This window comes from Leucopleurus acutus, assembly GCF_964270905.1.
Source record: "Leucopleurus acutus genome assembly, chromosome: 19".
Classification (NCBI taxonomy): domain Eukaryota; kingdom Metazoa; phylum Chordata; class Mammalia; order Artiodactyla; family Delphinidae; genus Leucopleurus; species Leucopleurus acutus.
In genome coordinates, this window is record NC_139161.1 from 22,324,324 (window position 1) to 22,342,407 (window position 18,084).

General features: G+C 50.3%; 1 protein-coding gene across 1 annotated transcript; it reads left to right on the forward strand.

Annotated features, from left to right (window-relative positions):
- Positions 1-510: 510 nt before the first annotated feature.
- On the forward strand, positions 511-12,086 carry SP2 (Sp2 transcription factor; the record flags this gene model as incomplete). Its single annotated transcript, XM_082861583.1, has 7 exons — positions 511-577; positions 1,371-1,410; positions 1,520-2,345; positions 8,725-9,037; positions 9,897-10,071; positions 10,286-10,479; positions 11,763-12,086. The coding sequence occupies 7 exons, from the start codon at positions 511-513 to the stop codon at positions 11,861-11,863; spliced, it is 1,716 nt and encodes a 571-aa protein (XP_082717709.1). The 3' UTR covers positions 11,864-12,086.
- Positions 12,087-18,084: the final 5,998 nt, after the last annotated feature.

Below are 18,084 nucleotides of genomic sequence, written 5' to 3' on the forward strand. Positions count from 1 at the left end.
GCCCGGAGATGCTTCTTTCCCAGGCTGGCTTGGCATCTGGCTACAGGAGTGAGCAGGAAGCCTGGGTCAGAGCCACAGGATTAGCTGGGGGCTTCCCCTGCCCACCGTATAGGGGTTCCAGTCTAGCTGGGGAGAGTCAGCAGTACCCGGCAGAGAGGGCTCCATTAGGGGGCACAGCGTAGTTACTGAAGCCAGTGTTATTATAATCTCGGTATCTTCACGTTATCCTAGACTTTATGATGGTTGGAGGAGACGGTCCGATAGAGGCAGGACCCGCTATCCTCACAGCCTCAGGTGGCTGAGTCTGAGACAGGGAGAAGGTCATCTACTGAAAGAGTTGTAGGGCTGCTAACCTTGAGTGGGGAAGTGTGGGGAAAGGTCATTAACCTCTCATGGGGAGGCAGCCCAAGTAGAGGCAAAAAGAAAATCTGAGGCAAGGGGACTTGGGTTCTTTTCGGGCATCACGGGTATTACTCTATCTCTTTTCTTCCAACAGATCCACAGACCAGCATGGCTGCCACTGCCGCTGTCAGTCCCAGTGACTACCTGCAGCCTGCCGCCTCCACCACCCAGGCGAGTGAGCAGTGGGCTCTGAGGGTTGGGGGCTGCATCAGCCTGGAAGGACTCACTGAAGCTGACATGAGACCGCATCTGAGCTCTGCCCTGGCTAACTATAACTCCCCGAGGCAATGAGACCGGGGAGGGTTCAGTTTTCCACTTTTTCTGAACTAAGAAACTAGGGCCACTCATCTAAGGTGCCACAGTTGAGTCAGGGGGAAAAGCAGGATGAAACTCAAGTCCTTTCCTCCAGACCCCACTGGCCATAAAAGGAAAACAGAGACTGTGTCCCCGCACCCTGGAGGCTCTTTCCTTGTAGCTTCAAAAGAACAGCCCTCCTTGATCAAAAAAGTCATGTCCCAAGCACTGGAAAACACTCTTCCAAAGGGTTTATTCCTCCTGTCCCCCTCCCTTTCTTTTTCCCTCCCTCCCTTCCTCAGTCCTTCCTCACTTGATGACTCAGTAAGGTGAGCTAATGGAGCTCCATCTATAAGCTGAGGGTGATTCCGTGTCCTCATTAGACACTAATAGACCAGTGGGGAGTAAGCGGTCAGCCCATGCTGTTAGTTCACCCTGTCATGGGGTGCTTCTGGGGAGTTCCTTCCTGAGAAAGACATTTCTCACCCTTTCTCCCTTAATTTCTCAATGGAGAAACTAGCGGGGAAGGGGAGATGGGCCACTGCCCGGAGAGGATGCTGGCTCCCTGCCCGCCGGTGGGGAGGAGCCTGCAAAGAGGAGAGGATCTTAAAGGGTGGGGCGGCTGGGCAGCAGGCCTCCTGTCTCACTCCTTTTCTCCACGTGGTGTCTTGCAGGACTCGCAGCCATCTCCCTTAGCCCTGCTTGCTGCAACATGTAGCAAAATTGGCCCTCCGGCTGTTGAAGCTGCAGTGACGCCTCCTGCTCCCCCGCAACCCGCACCTCGGAAACTCGTCCCTATCAAACCTGCCCCTCTCCCTCTCAGTCCCGGCAAGAATAGCTTTGGAATCTTGTCCTCCAAAGGAAACATACTTCAGATTCAGGGGTCACAGCTGAGCGCGTCCTATCCTGGTGGGCAGCTGGTGTTCGCTATCCAGAACCCAACCATGATCAACAAAGGGACCCGATCGAATGCCAGTATCCAGTACCAGACGGTCCCTCAGATTCAGGCAAGCAATTCTCAGACCATCCAGGTACAGCCCAATCTCACCAACCAGATCCAGATCATCCCTGGCACCAACCAAGCCATCATCACCCCCTCACCATCCAGTCACAAGCCTGTCCCCATCAAGCCGGCCCCTGTCCAGAAGTCGAGTACGACCACCACTCCGGTGCAGAGCGCGGCCAATGTGGTGAAGCTGACAGGTGGAGGGGGCAATGTGACACTTACTCTGCCTGTCAACAACCTCGTGAACACCAGCGACACCGGGGCCCCCGCTCAGCTCCTCACGGAGAGCCCCCCGGCCCCGTTGTCTAAGACTAACAAGAAAGCCAGGAAGAAGAGTCTTCCTGCCTCCCAGCCCCCCGTGGCCGTGACCGAACAGGTGGAGACGGTGCTGATCGAGACCACGGCGGACAACATCATCCAGGCAGGAAACAACCTGCTCATCGTTCAGAGCCCTGGTGGGGGCCAGCCCGCTGTGGTCCAGCAGGTCCAGGTGGTGCCCCCCAAGGCCGAGCAGCAGCAGGTAGTGCAGATCCCCCAGCAGGCCCTGCGGGTGGTGCAGGCGGCATCCGCCACACTCCCCACCGTCCCCCAGAAGCCCTCCCAGAACTTTCAGATCCAGGCTGCTGAGGCGTCGCCTACTCAGGTACCACGCACACCCTCTGCACGCGCCTCCCTCTCCTCCTCAGCTCTAAACGGCTGATGCTCCACCCCCATTGGCTTGCTTTCCTAGATGATGCTGATGCATCTCCTGATCTGACCTGAGTGTTGGGAGTCAGTACTGTTTGGGGTGGGTAATAAGTGACCATTTCTGCCAGTTCATAGGGCCACGTACTGCTTATCTTTAGAAATCAGATGCGACATGCCTATGTACCTATATTTTGGAAACTTTCTTTATGGGAGTCTTTTGGCAGGGGGATGAGTAGCAGGCAGATACATACTTTTTAACAATAAAGTTTAGTTTTTTATTCTAGAATTACATACTCCGAATGATAGCAAGAATGAAAAAATTCTAGTCAGAACCATAGAATTTGATGTAAAGTAAGAAAACCAATGAGAAAAATGCTGATCATTGTTAATGACAAAAAAAAAAAAAAAATTAGGAAGACGCACCCTAGCTTCCTAGCAGGGACATTTAGGATAGATTCTTCTGGGATGCTAACTTCAACAGGAGCTTATTTTTGGCGTTCATTAAGGTGCTGTAATACTAAAATTTATTTGGCTTTGCAGGGCAGGTTTCATGCTTTGTGTAAGCCTAGTAAATGCCGGAGATTAGGCCCATGTTGAAGATGGAGAACCTGGAACTCAGAGAAGTTACCCAGTATCCAGCTCTCATGGAGCCCAAATGACAAAAGAGCCAGGATTCAACTAGATTTCTGACCTACACTTTTGTCCTTACTCCACCCTGGCCCACCCTGGCTCTTGTGTATGGCAGGGGCTACACTTAAAATTGTACAAGGATTTTTTTAAATATAAAACCCAGCTCCTGCCATGGAGGAATTTACAATCCAGCTGTCTGTAGAGAGAACCGAGGCGTCAGAGTGAGTGACGGAAGTAGGGAGTTGTGTAGTCTCCCAGGTGGAGAAGTGCCCTTAAGTTTGAGCTGCGGACATAACGGATGCACAGGAAATCCGAGGCCTGCCCTCAAGTGCCTCCTCCTTTCTGGCGTATTGCATACTGCCAAGGGGTTTTCTATGAATCGTGTAATTTGTTACAACACGTGTGAGGCTCCCTTATCAGACCTACCTTAAAGGTGAAGAACTGAGGGATACCTGCTAGCTCCTCTCTGCAGTGCCTCCCCCTCCCTTCCCTGAGGTCCTGTGTCTTGGAGACTGATGGAGGCAGGGCTTAAAACTAGGTCTTCCTAAGGAAATAAGCATACGTATGCAGAAGGATTTAGCTACTGCATTACTTTGTGATGATGACATAGTTTTCTGGTATCTGGAGGTGCTCTCTGTTACCCAACGGTAGATTTAGGCTGTTTCTAATCTTACCGCTAAATAAATTCCTAAAAGTGGGTCAAAGGATATACACAGTTTTAAAAAATGTATTATACCCTGTATCAGAGAAATTGGCAATCCTCAGCCCTGAGGTCAAATCTGGCCCATCTATCTGCTTTTGTAAATAAAGTGTAATTGGAACACAGGCATGCCCATTTGTGTGGCTTTTGGACCACAAAGCAGAGACCTCATGACCTGCATAGCCTAAAATATTTACTCTCTGCCCTTTACAGATAAAGTGTGTTGACCTCTGCTCTACATTGTGGGAAAGAAAATGTTCTAGTAACAGAAACTTCAGATATGCAGAAAATAGCAATGATTTGCAAAAGGGGCACATACCAGAAAATTGAGGATGAGATGTGTATTTATTAAGAGATAACATGAGGTTTGTTTGTTTGCTTTTAACTGAGAACCACAGTCCTAAATAACCCAAGGATCAAAAATAACCCCAATCAAAATCACAGTAGAATTTTTTTTTAAACAAGTGACCTTTCCCCCTGTATCATTTGAGTGTAAGTTGCCACCATGCCTCTGTTACTTCCAAATGTTTTATAGAAAGTGTGTAATTCTTATGCGCAAGGAGGACAACAGCACAACCTTCAGACATGGGCAGTTAGCAAGGAAACACACTGACGTCTAATTCAGAGACCCCATTCAGGTTGCTCATCACTTGCCGCAATGATTCCTTTGTGGCAAAAGGATCTCATCCAGTATCACACATTCCATTTAATCGTCATGTCGTCTTAGTCTGTTTTGACCTGGAATAGTTCCTCAGTCTTTACTTGATGTTCATGACCATGACACTTTAAAAGGACAGTTACTTTGTAGAGTGTTCCTCAGTTTAGGTTTGTGTGATGTTCCCTCATGGATAGATGCAAGTTGTACACTTTTTTTTGCAGAAATATCAAAGAAGTGATGCTGTGTTCTCACTGCATCCCAAAAGGAGGTGCATGGTTTCGATCTGTCTCAGTACTGGTGATGATTAAAGTGATATTTAGCGGGTTTCTGAACCTTAAAGTTACTTTTTTTCTCTTTGTAATGGATTAGTATTTTGTAAGGAGATACTTTCTGTGTAAATATCTCATTCCTTATCAGACTTTCGCCTGCTTATTTTAGTAGCTTTCGCTGTGTTAGAGATTTTTTTTTTTTTGGCCAGACTGCAAGGCATGTTGGATCTTAGTTCCCCGACCAGGGATCGAACCCCAGCCCCTTGCAGTGGAAGCACAGAGTCTTAACCACTGGACCGCCAGGGAATTCCTGTAGCTTATTCTAAAATAAAAAGTTAATTTTAAAAAATCTCTTATCATGGGACTTCCCTGGCGGTCCAGTGGTTAAGACGCTGCACTTCCACCACAGGGGGCCTGGTTTCGATCCCTGGTTAGCGAACTAAGATCCAACATGCCTTGCTGTGCGGCCAAAAAAGTTACATTTACAGAAAGGTTGCAAAGGTAGTACAGAGTGTCTTATACCTCTCACCTGGTCCCCCACCACCACCTTGTTAAACATCTTACATACCAGGGTACACGTGTCAAAACTAAGAAACTGACATTAGCACGTTACTGTTCACTAAACTCCAGACTTGATTGGATGTCACCGTCCAATCAGTTAATCAGTTATGTCCTCTTTCTGCTCCAGGATCCCGTCCAAATACCACATTGCACTGTGGGCATGTCTCCCCAGGCCCCTCTGGTTGGATAGCTTCTTAGTCTTTGTTTTCCATGATCTTGACAGACTAGAGGCACATTGGTCAGGTATCCTATAGAATATCCCCCAGGCTGGATTATGGGTTTTTGGAAAGAATACCACGGAGGTGAAACGCCTCTTTTCATCACATTATATGAGGGGTACATGATGTCCACACAACATCTCTGATGATGTAACATCCCTGATGTTAACCATTATCACTTGGTTAAGGTGGTGTCTGCCAGGTTTCTTCATTCATCAAAGCTGCTACTTTTCCCTTTCTCAGTTCTTTGGAAGTAAGTTGCTAAGTCTCCCATCGTCAGGGGTGGGAGTGGGGGTGAGAATTAAGCTCTACATCCTGGAAGGGAAAGTATCTATATAATATTATTTGGAATTCTTCTATAAGGAAGATTTGTCTCTTTTCCATTTATTCATTTATTTATATAAATTTATTTATTTATTTATTTTTGGCTGTGTTGGGTCTTCGTTGCTGCGCACAGGCTTTCTCTGGTTGCGGCGAGCGGGGGCTACTCTTCATTGCGGTATGCGGGCTTCTCGTTGCAGAGCACGGGCTCTAGGCATGCGGGCTTTAGTAGTTGCAGCATGTGGGCTCAGTAGTTGTGGCTCGTGGGCTCTAGAGCGCAGGCTCAGGAGTTGTGGCGCACGGGCTTAGTTGCTCCATGGCACGTGGGATCTTCCCAGACCAGGGCTTGAACCCGTGTCCCCTGCCTTGGCAGGCGGATTCTTAACCACTGCGCCACCAGGGAGTCCCACCATTTATTTTTTTATTCGATCATGTGTTTATGTCAGTAGAGACTCATGTATATTTATTTTATACTTTGGGGTACAATCCAATACTGCGTTATTTATTTTGTTGCTCACATTGTTTCAACTCTGGCCATTTGGAGCTCTTTCTGGTTGGCTCTTGCATCTGTGTAACATACTCCCAGTCTTTTTTTTTTCTTATCAGCTTTTTTTAAAAATAAATTTATTTAAATTTTATTTATTTATTTTTGGCTGCATTGGGTCTTCGTTGCTGCACACGGGCTTCCTCTAGTTGATGAGAGCAGGGGCTACTCTTCGTTGCAGCGCACGTGCTTCTCATTGCGGTGGCTTCTCTTGTTTTGGAGCATGGGTTCTAGGTGTGCGGGCTTCAGTAGTTGTGGCACACGGGCTCAGTAGTTGTGGCACACAGGTTTAGTTGCTCCACGGGTTGTGGGATCTTCCTGGACCAGGGGTCTAACCCGTGTCCCCTGTCTTGGCAGGCACATTCTTAACCACTGTGTTACCAGGGAAGTCCCCTTTTCAGCTTTATTGAGGTATTCGCATACTGTGAAATTTACCCTTTTAAAGTGTACAGCGCAGTGGGTGGGTTTTAGTATACTCATGGAGTTATGCAGCCATCACCACTATCTAGTTTTAGAACATTTTCATCACCTCAGAAAGACCCCTTTAGTGGTCACTCCTCATTTCCCCCTTGCCCCAAGCCCTGGCAACCACTAATCCATTTTCTTTTCTTTTCTTTTTAAAATAAATTTATTTATTTATTTTTATTTTTGGCTGTGTTGGGTCTTCATTGCTGTACGTGGGCTTTCTCTAGTTGCAGCGAGCGGGGGCTACTCTTCATTGCGGTGCGCAGGCTTCTCATTGCGACAGCTTCTCTTGTTGCAGAGCATGGGCTCTAGGCACATGGGCTCCGTAGCTGTGGTGCTCTAAAGCGCAGGCTCAGCAGTGGTGGCACATGGGCTTAGTTGCTCCACGGCATGTGGGATCTTCCTGGACCAGGGCTCGAACCCGTGTCTCCTGCACTAGCAGGCAGATTCTTAACCAGTGTGCCACCAGGGAAGCCCTAATCCATTTTCTGTTTCTATAGATTTGCCTATTCTGGACATTTCATGTAAATGGAATCTTACCATAGGTGATCTTTTGCAGCTAGCTTCTTTCACTTAGTACACCGTTTTCTGAGTTCATCCATGCTGTAGCAAGTGTCAGTACTTCATTCCTTGTATTTTCCCAGCCCCAGTCCTGGGATCAACCATTTGTCCTAGGAATCCTAGTTCCTTTTATTGGAGGATGTGATAACAGTTTTTAAATTCTATCATTTTCTTCTCCATTTGTTTATTTATGTCAGTATGGATTCATAGGTTCCTGTTTTATTCACTGAGTTATAATCCATTAGTATTGTTATTTTGATGTTCAAATTATCCTATGTTTAGCCAGTGGGAGCCCCTCCAAGCTGGCTCTTGTGTTCTTTTCATATGTCACCACCATTCTTTGAGCATTTCCTTACTTTCTGGTATAAGAGGTGTTCCAAGGTCTTCTTGTACTTCCGCTGACCAGAGTCCTTGAATCAGCTATTTCTCCAAGGAGCCCTGGTTTCTTTTAGTGGAACATGGGATTTAGAAGCTAAGAGATGGGTGCTAGGTGAGCTCATTGCTCCTGGAGTTTTGCTGCTTTCAGCCTTTCTCAGTGGACACAGTTAAGAAGTATATATAAATATACCTATACATATATCTGTAACACCAAGATAGATACAGAAATGCACACACATATATACATACACTTATATTTTTCTATTTATATTGAAACCTAAGAGTTTCCATCAATACCTCTAATCCCCATCCAGTACCATACGGTTCATTCTCGTTCTCAGGCTCTAATATGCATATTTTTAAAGGCTTTGGACACATATTTCCAGATTTCCCTCCAGCAAGCCTAGACCACTTCACACCCCCTGACGTAAGAACATGTGCCTATTTCCCTACTGTCTCAGCAACAGTGAGCATTATGTTTTATTGTTCCATCTTTGTTAGTATAAATTGGAGAAAGACAGTAGTCTCTCCACTAATTGTGCCTCCTAAAGGCTGTTTTCATTTCTTTGATGAGCATTCACAGCGCATCTTTTGTGAGGTCATCATTTACCTGCCATCTCATTCTTCAATTCGGAGATTTGGCATTATATTTTTCCATGCTAAGTAAATTAAATGTTTTGTTTCAAATCAACAGTCGGCATTTGTCAGCTTAGTACAGGGATGCCATCAGCCCTTTTTGTTGAACATCAACAGTGGGTGAATGTAGGCCTGGGCTAGCTGGAGAAGACTTGGGTGGACAAAAAGGCACCCGCTTCTCCCTTGGGCAGGGAGATGATGCTGCATTGAAAGGGGGCAGGAGGGCTTCCCTGGTGGCGCAGTGGTTGGGAGTCCACCTGCCAATGCAGGGGACACGACAAGAGTGTTATACCAGGGAATGGATGATATAAACATTCTTTAATGCAAAAAAAGGGTGGGGGCAGGAGCCAGGGCTCTCAGGGGGCATTGACTTTTTCTCTCTGGCCCCTCCCAGGTCTACATCCGTACACCTTCTGGTGAGGTACAGACGGTCCTTGTCCAGGATGGCCCCCCAGCAACAGCTGCGACCACCTCCACCACCACTTGTAGCAGCCCTCCATCCCGTGCTGCTCATCTGAGCGGGACCAGCAAAAAGCACTCGGCTGCGATTCTCCGGAAAGAACGTCCCCTGCCAAAGATTGCCCCTGCCGGGAGCATCATCAGCCTGAACGCAGCCCAGCTGGCAGCGGCAGCCCAGGCCATGCAGACCATCAACATCAACGGTGTCCAGGTCCAGGGTGTGCCCGTCACCATCACCAATACTGGCGGTGAGGGAAGGCCCCCGGCCCCAGGCATGGGCAGCCTTGAGTTAAGGTTGGAAGGAAAGGAGGGAGCCTTTGGACTGGCTTGTGCTGCACTTCTCAGTTCAGTGGTAACATCTGGTGATATTTACGGTATGAAAGCAGCCTTTGCACATAATCAAAGGAACATTGTAGGTACCTAGCACAAATGGTTCGTTGCATTCTTTAGCTGGGTGAAGGGCAATTTTCAAGGTAGTGGGAGCTCTCTGAATCTCCTCCCTTCCTCCTTGAATGAATTTCCAGCACTTTATGCATTTGGTTTAGTGGCCTGGGAGAAGTCCACCCACAGGCACTCCCCCTGCTTTGATGGCTTTATGCAAGTCCTAGAGGGCTTGATTTGTTCCAAAGCCCGTAGAACGAACTCTCCCTCTGTTAACAAAAATCCCTGGAGACTTTCCTGGGAGCAGAGTTGGTGCCTCACAAGGGCCTAAGGTTGGAGGAGATTCTGGAAAAACACTCCAAGACCCATGTGGGCAACGTCTGGAAGTGAATTCGGCCTATGTAGTATAGTGGTTCTGGGCATTGACTCTGAAGTTGACTGGGTTCCCATCCAGATTCTACAAGTTCTACATGTGTGATCTTGAGCCTCAGTTTCTTCACCTTTAAAAGGGGGATGATAGCACCTATTTCATGGGGTTATGAAACTTAAGTGTATTAATACATTTAAGATCTCTAAAATGGTATCTGGCACATAGCAGGCTCTCAAAAATACTAGCTGCTATGACTGTCAACCTTACTATGTGCTGGAAGGAAGAAGGGGGTCAGGCTCCCTCTTCTGCCCCTTTGGGCTTCCTCACCCTGAACTCTGCTCCACTCCTCCCCACAGGGCAGCAGCAGCTGACAGTGCAGAATGTTTCTGGGAATAACCTGACCATCAGTGGGCTGAGCCCCACCCAGATCCAGCTGCAGATGGAACAGGCCCTGGCTGGAGAGGCCCAGCCTGGGGAGAAGCGGCGCCGCATGGCCTGCACGTGTCCCAATTGCAAGGATGGGGACAAGAGGTGATTTGAGGAGACGGGCCAGGTGGCCAGCCTGGCGTGTGTCCTGTTCCCCAAGCCCTCCCTGGGACACGGACAGAGAGGGGACCAGGTAGCGGCTCCATGCTCTCCGACCTGACCCCACATCCTCTCTCCATCCTGTCCCGCCCCCATCTCTCTACCTCCCCGCTGTCTCTGCTTCCCATTCCCTCCACCCCACCCTCAACCCAATTCCCAGGTCTGGAGAGCAGGGCAAGAAGAAGCACGTGTGCCACATCCCTGACTGCGGCAAGACTTTCCGTAAGACGTCCCTGCTGCGGGCTCACGTGCGCTTGCACACTGGCGAGCGGCCCTTTGTCTGCAACTGGTTCTTCTGTGGGAAGAGGTTCACACGGAGTGACGAGCTCCAGCGGCACGCCCGCACCCACACAGGTCTGCTCCCTCCCCTGCGGCGCCCTCCAGCCCCCCGCCCCCCCACTCCACACTTCAGCTCCCTGCCTCTCTCCCCACCCCCACTCCATTGTCCTCAGCGACATGGAGACTCCTGGCCTGGCCAAGGAACTGCGGCACTGAGCGAGGGCTACAGACTGTCTCCTCGGGGTGCAGGGCTACCCGGAAAGTCTCGCAAGCCATTCCTTTCTTGCAGTGTTTCCCAAAGTGAGGTCAGTTGCGTTGCACAGCCTTGATGGCTTCTGCCATAAGCTGCATATGTGTTTAACAGTCAGTGGCATCTTGTGCAGTAACTGTACTACACATTCTACCCGTTAACTAATGTAATCCTCATAACGACTCCATGGGGACGGCACTTTGATTGTGCCCATTTTACTGAGGCATGGAGCGGGGGCTGGGTCACACAGCCAGTGACTAGTGGAGCTGGTTCAACCCAGGCCCTCTGGCTCCCAAGTTCACGCTCTTAGTCACTATCCCACATTGCCCTTCCTACTGTTATTTACCGAATGATTTTCCTTAAATCACTTCACTATTTTTACTTACTATTTTTTTCACTATTTTTACTCTTTTATGTCCAGTGCAGTATTATTTTTCACATCACTGGCTTGGGTTGATAGCTAAGTGTTTTAATGTACTGGCAAACAAATACAAAACTATAAAGTAGAAAATCGTTCATGCATCTGCCACCCGAGATTGCCCTGGGTGTCTCCAGTGGTCCACAGCACATGCTTTGAGAACTGCCGCTCCGGCAGATGCCCCCAGTGAGCAGATGCCTGTCCTGGGCCTGGGGACACGAGGCCCAAAGCTCTGGCTCCTGGCCAGCGTGGCGGGGCAGGTCACGCCCACCCTCTGCAGGCTGCAGAGTAAATAGAACAGCAGCAGAGCCAGCCCGGGTGTGCGGCTCAGTCTGGCAGGTCAGAGGGGAGTGGGGTTTCCCTGTGAGGGGGCGGACTTTGAGCCGGGTTTAGTCAGAGGGACGAAGATCAGAAGAAAGTAGGTGACAGGCTACACGGGAAGCGTCCTGGGTGCAGGTGCACAAGTATAGCGTTTGGCACAGCACAAGGAATGGAAACAAAGTAGACTGGAGGGTGATGGCGGGGAGGGGATGAGGACTGACACAGGTTCCCATCAGTGGATCACGGGGAGCACTGTGTGAGCAGCAGGTAAGCCGGTGACACGGCTTCACAGGTGCCCCTCACACCTCACGTGTGTGCCTCCTTTTCCGGGGCATGGCACTGTGAGTGACGGGCATCTCCTCTTCCCAGGGGACAAACGCTTCGAGTGTGCCCAGTGTCAGAAGCGCTTCATGAGGAGTGACCACCTCACCAAGCATTACAAGACCCACCTGGTCACGAAGAACTTGTAAGGCCAACTGAGGCGGGAGGCCTCGCAGATTGCAGACCCCTGCCTGTGTCCTGCCTGGGCCCCTGGAGGAAAGAAGGTCCGCGGCTGCCCTGGGCCCGCCCTCTCCCGTCCCTCCTGTTCTGCGACTGTCCCCACAGGAAGGGACTCTACCGCCCCCATACTCACCTCCTTCTGAAGCCCCTTGGCTCCTCCCTGGCCCTCCCCTCTCACCACAAGCTCCCGGCCTGCCCAGACCGTGGACGGTGGCCGTGCCCAATGAGACGTTCTAAACCAGGACGAGTGGGAACCCTTATTTCCAAAGGAAAAACGTGAATTTCACTCCATCGAGGAGCAAAGTGAGCCCCCCCTCCCCCAAACACTGCCGGAGTCGCATCGTGCCATGCCCCTCCCTCTCCTGCACCTCCCTGGCCCCCTCAGCCACTGCGGGTGCCCCGGGGCCCTGCACGCAGGGCACCACTGGCATCCAGCTCCACCTCCGGAGAGGCTCCAGAGGCCGCCCCCACTCCACATTCCCCTGCCCCACCCCAGCTCTCCTCCAGCACATTCCAACTTTCTATTTAAAAAGTAAAGCTACCCACGGACTCCCTGATTCCCCTCTTCTTCTGTGGGGAACGTTGCCTTATACTCTACTTCCGATGATGAACACTGTGTATTGTGTGTGCTTTAGAGAAGTTTTATTTAATTGCTCCCTTCTTCCTGTTCTTGTTACTCGCCTCCCCCATGCCTGCTTTTAGTTTAGGGTTTTTGGGGGGCAATGATGAGCATATGAATTTTTTTCTCACTCTAGTAATTCTCTTTTCTAAACGACACAGCATTTCAACTCGAATCTGGATTCAGGTAAAACACCTTCCCATCCTGGACCTCGTCCCTCCCCCTCATCTCACCCACCCCAACCAGCCCAAGCCCTACTTGTGTACAGTGTATATTGTATAATAGACAATTGTGTCTACTACATGTTTAAAAACATATTGCTTGTTATTTTTGAGGCTTTTAAATTAAACAAAAATCCAACTTTATTTTTAGTTGTAACTGCTTGAGGTATGTTTTTGAATTAAGTGACAGATTTGTTATCCTTTATTAACAATGTACTTTGTTGGTCAGCGCTGGGCTGACAAAAATTTTTTCTTGCTAATAAATTTAGTTGCCTGAGGCAAAATCTGCAACTTGGCACTGCAGCTTCCTTCGTCTTTCCCCTCGGAGAGCTCCGAGGGGAATCCTGAGGAGGGAGCCCTGGTCTCTCGGAGCTGTCCGCACTGGGACCAGGGCAGGACCTGGTCCTCCTGACCTTGACAGATCTAGGCCACAGCCCGAAAAGGGCTTCAGCCACAAGGACCTCCTGGCATTGGCACAAGCCCCCAGAGCACCTGGGGGGCTACTCCAGAGGGCAGGGCCTGGTGCGGGTGTTCCTGCTGTGTTCTCCCCTAAGCCAGTTTTGCCCAGATCAAAGCAGGCATACTCTGCCCAGAGACTCAAATGAACAGCAGTGCCTTCCTTACCAGCAAGTGAATTCCTCCACTCAACTCTCCAAGCCCTGGAGCAGGGCTTTGGCCTCAGAGCCCGTTAGTAAGAAGCTTAGGAGAGAAATCCAAAGGGACCTTGCCTCAGTCACTTCCAGAAGGCTAAAGAGTCTGGAGAAAACACAGTTCCCCAAGGTCCCTTCCCAGGGTGGAGGGCCAGGCCAGAACCCAGCTCTACCCAAGAGAACCCTGGCCCCAGTTTCTGTTCTTCTACTGTCCCTCACCCCAGCACCGCAGGGAAGGCAGCAGGCTGATTTTGGTTTTAGCAAGTGCTGCAGATCTGAAATTTTGGTGGGGATTTTTGGGGGTGGGCAGGGGTGGGACAGGGCTCATTAGGAGATCAGGGGTTGGGATGGTAGGCAGACTGCGATGGGACCCAGCTCAGTACCTGTGTTTACACCTAGCAGGAGCCTGAAGAGCATCTGAGCTGAAGGAAGAGGCAAGTTGTTCTCAAGCATATAGAGAACAGTACGTGCTTTTCTTGTAACAACAATGCCTCTTAATCAGCCTCAAAAGGACACAGCCAGGGTGGCTGTTCTGTGCAAGAGTGGCAAGGCTCGTTTAGAGCTATCAGTCTCCTTAACTGTGTTTCCTTTGTCACCAGCGCCTGCATTTTTGCAAGCAAACAGCTTGTCCTTAGAGCCAGTCCACCCTCACATCAGCTGAAGAAATAAAAAGGAGATGGATCTCAGATCACAGGTCCTCTGCCCCCATCACTTCTTTATTAACAGGCAGGGAGTCCCGTCCCAAGCATACTTAAGCCCTTTGGGTGATACCAGACCAACCCAGCAGCCCCACTACCAGCCCAGCAGCCCCACTTCTCATTGCTGCACTGGCGGGAGGAGGAAGACATGAGGTATATTTATCTACTCTCACGTGCAGATTGTGTGACTAGAAAACTGCCTTACTGTGTTCTTGATCGGGATTGGCGAGAGAAGGGGAATGTTAACAACTGACCTCTTTCTGCCACATGTTCCCCACCGGCTTTGCTCTCAGGCACAAAGAACTATCCTTTCCTGGGAACTGATTCCAAGTCATGTGCTTTATGCTTCAAGTGTGGAAACTGACCTGACTCCTTGGCATCCTTTGGAAATGAGGTGTCAGCCCTCAGCGGGCAGAACAGTGTGCTGGCACTCGGGATTTCCCTTCTCCAGTGAGACTCACGGGTTCAAAAGTTATGCCTGACCATCTCTGCCTCCTGTGGGATGCCTGAGTTAGAAAGGGAGCAGGAGGGCTTCCCTGGTGGCGCAGCGGTTGATAGTCTGCCTGCCAATGCAGGGGACGGGTTCGAGCCCTGGCCCCGGAAGATCCCACATGCTGTGGAGCAGCTGAGCCTGTGCACCACAACTACTGAGTCTGCGCTCTAGAGCCCGCGAGCCACAGCTACTGAGCCCACGTGCCACAACTGCTGAGGCCTGCGCGCCTAGAGCCCGTGCTCTGCAACAAGAGAAGCCACGACAGTGAAAAGTCTGCGCACCGCAATGAAGAGTAGCCCTCAGCTCACCGCAACTGGAGAAAGCCCGCGCACAGCAAGCAACGAAGACCCAACACAGCCAAAATAAACAAATAAATTAATTAATTAAAGAAAAAAAGGGAGCAGGAAAGTGTATTCTGCCTAGCACGGCTGTTGGCCTGGGGCGAGAACGGAGAGACCTGGTGGCAAATTAGCCCTCATCTGCTTTAATCCATCCCTTATTTACTGGAGTTGCAGGGGGTGGGGACTGTTGACACTGATGTGGCCCAAGCTCGCCCCAGGCCAGAGGCCTCCCCAGGACACCTGATTGGCCCTGGTTGAAAATCTGGGGGCAGGCTACTCCCAGCAGCTTGAGAGTGGGGGTCACACAGCCCGAGTTCCCTCCCCAGGGTCCTGTGCACCAAGGCCACCCCTCACCACCCCCTCCTGTCTGCTCAGTGATGGTCAGTGCTGCGGCTCATCCAGATACTAGGATTATGAGGCCGAAATAAAAGGGGGCTGGGGAAGACCCTCCCCTCCTGAAGGCACATCGGGGCAAAGTACTTTTTTGTTGTCTAACTAAACCAGCAAATAGATCTCAGGCTTCCTTCAAACTACTCAGTCCATCCTGACAATCACCTTTGAGGCCCCACACTCGAGTTTAATGATGGGAGCTGCCTGCAGCATCTCAGTTCCCCGTACCCATCAGGGGCTCGTGGCTGAGGTCTAGATGGTGGTGGATTCCAGGGAACCTAACTTGGGGGTCAGACACTGCCTTGGGACAGAGACCTCCTGTCACCTGACCAAGGTCTCTGGGGCTGGGATGAAGCCACTAAAGGAACTGCAATAATCTCAGGACAGGTGGCAGTTGGGTTTCCTAGTGAAGAGGTCCTCGGGGAGTAGAAGAGCAGGAAGTGAGCCTGGGAGGATGGAATAAAGAAGAGGGGTGTGGGTGAAAAGAAAGCAAACCATGGAGGGAGAGGCAGAGAATCAGGGCTTGGAGGGGAGCGTCAAATACCTGCTAATCGGGATCGTGGCCAAGAGGAAGTTAGAAATGACCACAGGTCAGGCCAAGAGGATTGACCAGGATTTCTTAAATGAAACTAAGGAACCGCCAGGTCATATCCTTTGGGCCTGCTGAGAACTCATCAGGCCTCCTCCCCCTACCTGTGGCCCACTCTCTGATTAGCCAGTGCCCGGGCTAAGAGAGATGACCCAGCCAACTCACCCTGGAAACCTTAACATCCCTCCAGCCAACAAAGACCCTCTTGGTGGCCCTGCTCCTACCAGGTGCCAAAAAACCCCAAGCCCCACTCACCAAGTTCAGAGAAGTTTAAGAAAAGCACATTATGCATAAACATTACAGATTAGCATTTCCTGGCTGGGATTTTGAGAAGGAGCCAGGGAAATTAAGCAGTCCCTCCCACGAAGGAGCTTCTCAGGGGGAACACATATGAAAACAATGGGACAGATTCAGGGAGCAATCCGTGAGCACATGCAAAGGATTGTGTGAGGGGTTAACTCCATAACTGCAAGCAGGACAGTCGGGAAAGGGTCAGCCTCCCTGCATCCCCCTCTGGGTCACCTGATAACCATACTCAGGGCTCAGGCATCTGCTGGCAGAGCACCAAGTACCCACCTGTCTGTATGTCCTGAGGCTCCACACTGAGTTCACCCAAAGCTAGGCTGGAGAATTCCCGAGATCTGGGCCCCCAGCACACCCCTTCTGGCCTGCTGTTGGTCCCCTGGAAAGCTGGGTGCTATACTTCAGGAGCATCTTTACCACTCTTCCAGGCCCCCTTCCCTTCCCAGACACTGTCATCCTCCCCCATGGCTTCAAGTGCCACCTTGGAGGCTCACGACACCTAAACCAGCCCATCAGCCCAGACCTCTCCCCCAGCTCCAGAATTGATTTTCCAACCCAACCGAATGTGGCTGTCCCATAAATCCTCACACTCAACAGGTCTGATGGCGACTTCATCTTTCCCTTAAGCCTCTCCTCCAACATTCCCCTACTTCAATGAACAGCACCGCCCATGTCGCCTAAAGCCATCCTGCTGAGTCAAATCCCTCCTCTCCACCCCACACCCCCCAAACTCAGGCATCAGGCTCTGACGCTTAGAGAGAACACAGCAGCGTCTTGCCCTCCTTCGCCTATCACCCACTCCGTCACCAGAGCCACATCCCAAAACAAAAATCCAATCACCAGGGGCTTCCCTGGTGGTGCAGTGGTTGAGAGTCCGCCTGCCGATGCAGGGGACACAGGTTTGTGCCCCGGTCCGGGAAGATCCCACATGCCGCGGAGCGGCTAGGCCTGTGAGCCATGGCCGCTGAGCCTGCGCGTCCGGAGCCTGTGCTCCGCAACGGGAGAGGCCACAGCAGCGAGAGGCCCGCGTACCGCAAAAAAAAAAAAAAAAAAAAATCCAATCACCAAGATGTAACTGAAATGTATAATTCAATCAAACAATTAGACTAAAAGGTGACTTAAGAACATAAATGCAAAAGCATCAGAAGAAAACAGGCAAGGCATAGCCCCCAAACTCACAGCTAGCCTTTTGTTGCATATTAAGAAACCGGGGTGCCTCTGTACAATGCAGTATTGCAACATAGCTTCTATTCACTGAAGACTCTCGAGAAAAGATTAGCAACTTTACAAAGTTGGGTGTGGGGGCGGGGGGGGGGGGTGGGCAAAATGTTTAAGACAAAGCAGTACCAATAAAAAATTCATTTCTCCCAAGCAGACAAACCCCTTGCTGGGGTTGCAGCAGTAGCAACACAGCTAGTGGGCATATTTCCCCCTCTGGTTTGCACTGTGGGGCTGCTTTGTGATCTAGACACCAAATCCCACTATGCAGAAAAGCACAATACAAGCCTACTTATTATCTTCAAGATGAAGGAGCAAATATAAAAAGGCAACCAGTTGCAAACTTCCTCACCAACAGCCGAGGATGGAAGAGGCTGTCAGAATCTAGAGTTTTTCTCTCTACCTGGCCTTAAAAAACCAGGAATTAGACACCCTGGTTTGACAGCAGCACAGGATAAAAACTTAGAATAGTTGTCTAGAGCCTAGTCCTTGCTACCTACCCGATCTTCAGCAGGCACCGAGCCCCTGACTACTTGCCTGGTCTGTTTTCTCACTACCTAGCTACAGCAGCATCACACTTGAGTTGCTCCCTCTTCCTGGCATGCCTGTTCCATTGTCCATCTGGAGAACCCTTACTCATTAAGACAAATCAAATGTCTGCTCCCTTT